The 7214-nt window shown below is 38.6% G+C and overlaps 1 protein-coding gene across 1 annotated transcript; it reads right to left on the bottom strand.

Moving 5' to 3' along the window:
• Positions 1-780: 780 nt before the first annotated feature.
• Positions 781-4353, bottom strand: LOC135649386 (alpha-humulene synthase-like). The gene is made up of 7 exons (XM_065167673.1): positions 4184-4353; positions 3649-3907; positions 2978-3350; positions 2424-2642; positions 2139-2274; positions 1807-2055; positions 781-1295 (listed from the first exon to the last, which is right to left on the bottom strand). The coding sequence occupies exons 1-7, from the start codon at positions 4304-4306 to the stop codon at positions 1002-1004; spliced, it is 1653 nt and encodes a 550-aa protein (XP_065023745.1). The 5' UTR covers positions 4307-4353; the 3' UTR covers positions 781-1001.
• Between the last annotated feature and the right edge of the window lie 2861 nt (positions 4354-7214).

The following is a 7214-nucleotide window of genomic DNA, read 5'->3' as shown; positions in this document are numbered from 1 at the left end:
GGTCGGTGCGTCAGGGGAGGCATTCTTTCTTGATCGAGGTGGTCTTGCTTTGGGGATGATCGGTCTCCTGCATAAAAGGCCTCGTCGAGTGGTTACCGACTATGGTCCCTCAACGAGTAAGTCAATGTGGGGTTCTGCTTTTCCTCTTTTTTCTTCTCTCTCTGGGTGGGATGCTGGCTAGGGGCTTTTATACTACTGTACGAGAGTCGATCGTATACGGGTTTAGCATGGCGACCGATCCTCAAGGAGTGAGATGGTACAATTGTGCGTTCGCCATCCCGGGCTTACCAGGATGGGACATGCCGAGTGGTGTCTTGGTACGGTTGCTGGCTCAGCGCATGGGAATGCTTCTCTTATTGACTTGGTCATAGCGTGGCGTGACATTGATTGTGATGTGGCCTAAGCTTGAAATATACCTTATCAAACATGGTTTATAAAGAATGACATGATGAATCCCAAATACAAACCTTGTTCATTTAGGAAGCATAGATGCTTTTAATTTCGGCAAACATAACAACATGGTTTACAAAGAATGACATGATGAATCCGGAATACAAACCATCAATTAAGTCGCAAGCTTTGTTCATTTAGGAAGCATAGATGCTTTTAATTTCGTCAAACATAGCAACATGGTTTACAAAGAATGTGATATGCTCCTTCATCCTAGTGTTAGAGTGGGTGTATGAAATAATTCCAAAACATTCATGATGATAATAAGACCAATTGAATTAGTAGAAGATTAATCGTGAATATAAATCGTCCAAAAACAACCTTTGATCATTTAGGAAAGGAAAAATTCTTCTAATTTTCATGCACTTCAATATGGTTTACAAGATCTTACATAAGCTTTTCAAGCTAAAAACTACTCAGCCTCTAAAATGATACTGATGTAGAGACCTTTATTTCGCATGTAAGTGCTTAAGCATAATGACATCGGGTAGTAACTCACTCCTGCGGCAAATCCTAGTATGGATAGCGGTAATAGGAACGTACGACTTCAATCAAACAGGAACGGGTTGGACAAGCAACAAAGTGATACGGTCTTTCATGGTAGTGTTGGAGTGGGTGTATGAGTCAATATACTTGTATAGGTCTTCCGTAGAGCGTGACAAGTTAACTACTCTTTCGAGCAAAGGCATGGGGACTGCAGTTGGATTGATACATTCTTTGTTCACATCGTTCCATGCATCATGGACCAACACCTGCAGCTTCTTGCATGCCTCATTTGCATCCGCGTCGTACTGTTTCATGTAGCATTCTACTGTGGAAGCAGTGTGTCCTCGTTCTTGCTCCAGCTGCAACATCACCGACGGTTAATTAAATAACTTGTGTTATTAATCCTATTTAACTTAAGGGATAAGGAAATCAATCTATCATAGTCATTTAAATTACCGGTACTGTGATAGAATTTGATATCTGTATGGCTAGTTGTATTCACGTTGTTATAGAGTACCAATATTCCATCATCTCAAACCACCTCTTGTTCACTAAAATGATCATTCTTTTAATAAGCTAAATTATAAAATTACAAGAGGAGCTCTGCAAATTAGAGCATAAAAAATGACCAACTGAGAAGACCACTCTCCTCTCCAAAACAATACAACATGAGTGAAATATTCACTAAAATGGAATGGCTAATTAATTATCAACATGATGGACCTGAAATGTTCATAAGTTAACCCTTTGACAACAAAAAATGCCTCTCATTTTTGTGTTAAATAGCATTCGTAACTCACGACAACTTTGTAGGAGCAAAATAAGAGAAAAAAAAAATTCAAAGCAAGTATTTATAGAAACTAATAATACCTCATGTGAATTTATGTCATCCACCACACGAAAAATTATCGAGGAAGCTTTGAGGATCGTAGGGTAACTCGTAACCCATTCAAATGCCTCCTTCGTTGCCACATCTCCCATGCCCACGAAAGAGGCACAAGCAAGCAGGGGATATGCAATTGTCATCATTGATATACGCAGATGTTCTTCTACTGTTGGCACGTATCCTTCCACACCCCATTTGGATTCCTCAAAATAAAATCTGGCCAAGGTTTTAATCTGCATTCAAGGCAAAATAAGATACATGAATTCATAATAAGGAAATCCAGCGAACTATACTGATTAAAGGCACAGCAACACACTTCTTCCTTTAGATATAGCATGCGATACTTCTCCTCTGGTGCTAGCTCATCTTTCATTTCTTCCAAGTTATTGATCAGCTTGAGATAATAGTCTTTCATGTAGTCTGGTAGCTGATCAACAGCCTGGGCTTCCCACCTAAATATAGAACTTAATGATCCTTAGAAAACGTAACTATGATATAATCATAACAATTATGTTCGCTATATCATAACATATATTATCATAAGATGAAATAATAAAGAACTTCAATACATACTAATATTCTGCATATGAAATTTTCAAACCTTTGGATAGCATCGGTAAGGAGTCGGCTCTCCTCTAGTGTGCTATAGTTATCATAAATATCATCCATGATGGAAGTCAGGGCTCCCAATTTCAGAGTCATTACTCGTGCACGAGAATAGTGAGGTTCACTGAACACTGCAAGCATCCAGTAATAGCATTCCACCAATCGGTCTCGGACAAAACTTAGACTCTCGGCGAGGGCCAAATCCTTCCACCATCTTGATTGCATTAACAAACAATCAATAAGTTATTCACAACTCAAATAAATGATCTCCTGACCTTGTTAATATTTTTTTCTCTAACACATTACAACATATCATGTAACATGAAGCTATTAATCGACATGTGTATATAAACCTTTTTCTCTAACATGTGTATATAAACCTTTTTCTTAGGCACATGAAAAATAAACCTTTTTAGGCGCATGAAAAATCTAATGTAGTTGCAAACGACTATTTGGTTGCTCCATATTCAAGTCCTATCGAGTGAGAGTTAATGATTTTGCATTAATTACTAGAATAATAAACCATATTAGAAAATAGAAAAAACTTACATGGAGAGGCTTTTAAGCTCCTCACGGTGAAGCGATTGGACTAGATTGAAATCTAGCTTGGCAAGCTCTAATAACACATCATTTCGTGTTGCATCCTCTTGGTAGATGGAGATGTAGTTTCTTGTCAAGAGCCTTTTGGTTCTTCGAAATAGAGGTGTCTCAAGGGAAAGAGACACTTTCGACAGTAAAGGTGGTTCGAGATCGCTTAACATGGAGGTAAGTATGCTTCTTGTAAAAGAAATGGCTTCGTCAAGTATTGTCTCTCCATGTGTTCCAAGGTACGCTGCGTTGTATAAGCTTAATAGTCCCTCCACATCACCCTTCAAGTCAGACATGAAACTTCCTTCCTCATCTTTAAACTTGTTAAAGACATCTGCACTACGAAGCAGTGTATTCACGTCTACCGCAGACTATTTGGTGAAATATAACTGAAATCCTGCTTACTCTTGTCTACCACGAACTATTTAGTAACAACAGTTGCTTAAGCCTCTTTAAGTCAATTTTGCAGATCTTGTCATCAAAATGTTTAATTGATCCGGCGTCAAACTTCATTTTGGATTGCCAAACCAAATGTAACTAAAGCTAGTCTAACGTGGCATTTATTTCTTTCATCATATAGGAGTGTTCAGTTCTTATATGTTCTTACACTCTCAAAGATTGAAGAAGACTACCTGGAGATATGTTATATCCATGTTGTCTAAGTAATCGAAATCGAAGAGAGGCCTCGTAGAGGCCATGTGTGTTAAAATCTGCATCATAGACTTTGCTTAATGCATCGCTTATCTCCTTCTCAAAATGATAGGCCACTCCAAGAAGTTGGATGGCATCGATCAATTGCATGGTCTGCAGTAAATCACTGTAGTCCTGCAGCATGCTCCTTATTTGCTCCCTTAGTTCTCTTGATCTTTCCTTCATCCATGCATGATTGTTCTGCATCAAATTGCAACGTAGAATGATACAACAATGCAGGTATTCATTCCCGACCATATGAAGCGACGGGCCCACTTCTTGCAGATAGGCCAAAGCATGTTTGATTATAATAGATGCGTAGAATTTGCTCAGCTAGCAAGTTGTGCACATTGTATTTTCACGTAACCATGTTTAGTTCAGGTGCAAAAGTTATAGAATGCCGTGCTTTAGAAGAGGATGATGAGACTTGCGTAATGTAGAAGTCACACTCAAGTTTAGTTGTACTTAGATGCATGCCTGAGCTTCGGAAGAGGGTGAGACATGCGTAATGAAGTAGTCACCCCAAACGCTGGGATGGTAGCCCGAGGTCTTTCGAGCGACCTCCTCAACACCGCTTGCGACGAGGCACCGAGAGCTCATGGTCTCCTCCCCTAATCACTCCACCATATATATAATAATAAGTCGCCTTGTGGAATTGTGAGAGAGAGGAAGCCCTTATGGCTCAATATTTATAGGGGTTGAGCGATTGCCGTAATTATGTTATTACTGCGTGGCAATCAAATCTGGCATCTGGATCAACACGCAGGCTAAGCTGATGTGGCCAACAGTAGGATATATATTATTAAAGGCCAAGTTGCTGGTTACTGAATTGAATGTGGCATGTGATCTGGTTTGATCGGTGGCGTACAGGTGGGGTTCTGCAGTCGTTGTCTCTCCCAATTGATATTTGCCCTCTATCTCGAGAAACGCACCCCAATCATAGAAGGCTGTCTGCTGTGACATATGCTTGCATCTCAAAAGATATAATGCATGTCGAATAAAATGCAATTGACAATCTTACTCTTCTTGATAAGTAAGATCTTTTATATCCTTCAAATATTCTATATGTATTTCGTGAATCACCTTTTATAATTATCATAATAATTTATATATTAAATATCATCCAGGAAAACTATGCTTAACAAGGCCAATAAAGTGAATTCCATAAATAATATTTTTCACCACTATGATGGTGGCTATATAATTCCATAAGTTTAACTTCTAACGTATTATTTCCCGTATTGATCATTTTTTGCTGGAAGGGGGTATATCTTTCATTACTACTGGATCAAGGGAGACTGCTCCATCTTAAAAATTAATGTTGGGTCATCTAATGGACCATGAATGTATATATTTTTTAAAGTAGAAAGGAAAAAAAAAAAAAAAACAAGAATGGGGTTGGTTATTAAAGATTTGATTGCATGGATAGTCTAAAGGCATCTGATTCTTTGAATAAAGTCATCTTAAGAAGGATGAAGGGTTGGTTATTAAGGATCTTTGTATTATGAAGATTACCTTATAAGGTAAGAAGATTCTACCGTATCCGTATGGGTTTGATGATCTTTGGATTCATATAGTCAAGGCAAATTATGATCTTATTAATCATTCAGAGGATTTTTATTCTGTGAAATGTTTCTAGAGTTGGAGACATTTTTTTTTTTCAAGTTTTCGCTTCCATTTGTGAAGGTTTTGTTAAATTTGTAAGTAACGAATCTTCGATTTGGGTTTTGGATAATCCTTTGATATATTTTGTTCGATTGTTAAATTTGTAAGTAACGAATCCCTCAGGTTGTATCATATACACTTTCTCCTTGAGGTTCCCATTGAGGAATGCAGTTTTCACATCCATCTTCTAGATCTCATAATCATAGTGTGCTGCAATAACCAATAGAATTCTGATGGATTTTAGCATTGCTATGGGTGAGAAGGTTTCGTCATAGTCAACACTTTGTCTTTGACGATACCCCTTAGCTACTAGCCTTGCTTTATAGGTCTCTACCTTTTCATCTACTCTGATCTTTTTCTTAAAGATCCACTTGCAATCGATGGGTACAATACCTTCGGGCGCATCAACTAAGTTCCAAACCTTATTGGAGTATATAGAATCCATCTCAGAATTCATGGCTTCTTGCCACTTCCCGGAGTCTATACTCATAATAGCCTCTTCGTAGGTCTGAGGATCAATATCCTCTACATCCTCTCCTCTAATATGTCCCACATATCTCTCAGGAGGATGGGATACTCTATTAGACCTGCGTAAAGTTGAAACTTATGTATTAGGTACCTGAACAGACTCGGGCTGTAGAGTGGTGCTTGAGCTTGGTTCTCCAACCTCGCTCAATTCTATCATTCTCCCATTGTCTCCACCAAGAATGTGTTCCTTCTCAAGGAACACTGCTCTCTTAGCTACAAAGACCTTTTGGTCCTCGAGATGATAGAAATAATACCCAAAAGTTTCTTTGGCGTATCCCACAAATTTGCATCGCTCTGTCCTTGATTCTAACTTATCGGGGTTGTGTCTTTTGACATGGGCAGGGTAGCCCCAAATCTTAACAACCTTAAGATCAGGCTTCTTCCCTTTCCATATCTCATATGGTGTAGACACGACTGACTTAGTTGGAACTATGTTCAGAAGGTAAGCTGCGGTTTCTAGGGCATATCCCCAGAATGAGATGGGTAGGACAGCGAAACTCATCATGGACCGTACCATATCTAATAATGTATGATTTCTCCTTTCAGAGACACCATTGAGCTGAGGTGTATAAGGAGGTGTCCATTGGGATAATATCCCATGGTCCTTGAGGAACTAAGTGATCTCTGTACTTAAGTACTCACCTCCTCGATCTGATCGAAGAGTTTTGATACTCTTTTCAGTCTGGTTCTCCACCTCATTCTTATACTTTCTGAATTTCTCAAAGGCCTCAGACTTGTACTTCATTAAGTACACATATCCATACCTTGAGAAATTATCAGTAAATGTAATGAAGTAGGAGTAACCTCCAATGGCATAAGTTGACATGGGTCCATATACATCACTATGTATGAGTTCCAACAACTCAGTGGCTCTCTCTCTAGTTCCATTAAATGGAGAGTTGGTCAGTTTTTCACGAATGCAAGGGTCACAAGTTGCATATGACATATAGTCGAATGGATCTAGATATCCATCATTTAGCAACTTTTGAATCCTTCTTTCATGGATGTGACCTAGCCAACAATGCCACAGGTATGCACTGTTCAACTCATCTCGTTTCCTTTTGGACACATTTACATTCATAATATGTGGAGTGGTGTCTAACATAAATAAACCATTATGCAATGTTCCTTTCGTGATGATCTTATCATCTAATAATATCGAACAACCATTGTTCTCAAAAACAAATTTATATCCACTAACTGTTAAACATGAAATGGAGATAATGTTTTTGATAATAGAAGGAACAAAATAACATGCATCTAATGCAATAAAAGCTCCACTAGGTAGATGTAGGGCGACCTCGCCAACAACTAC

The sequence above is a fragment of the Musa acuminata genome, chromosome BXJ3-9 (assembly GCF_036884655.1).
Source record: "Musa acuminata AAA Group cultivar baxijiao chromosome BXJ3-9, Cavendish_Baxijiao_AAA, whole genome shotgun sequence".
NCBI classification, from domain to species: domain Eukaryota; kingdom Viridiplantae; phylum Streptophyta; class Magnoliopsida; order Zingiberales; family Musaceae; genus Musa; species Musa acuminata.
Note: the sequence above shows the minus strand (reverse complement) of the source record. Positions and strands in the feature narration are given on the sequence as shown.

What these genes read in the sequence shown, in the direction of transcription:
- LOC135649386 (XM_065167673.1), bottom strand. Translation starts at nt 4,306, where the DNA reads ATGAGCTCTCGGTGCCTCGTCGCAAGCGGTGTTGAGGAGGTCGCTCGA. An exon ending in TGCTATATCTAAAGGAAGAA is followed by an intron (nt 2,056 to 2,138) that starts GTGTGTTGCTGT and finishes CCTTGAATGCAG; the next exon opens with ATTAAAACCTTGGCCAGATT. An exon ending in ATGACATAAATTCACATGAG is followed by an intron (nt 1,296 to 1,806) that starts GTATTATTAGTT and finishes GTGATGTTGCAG; the next exon opens with CTGGAGCAAGAACGAGGACA.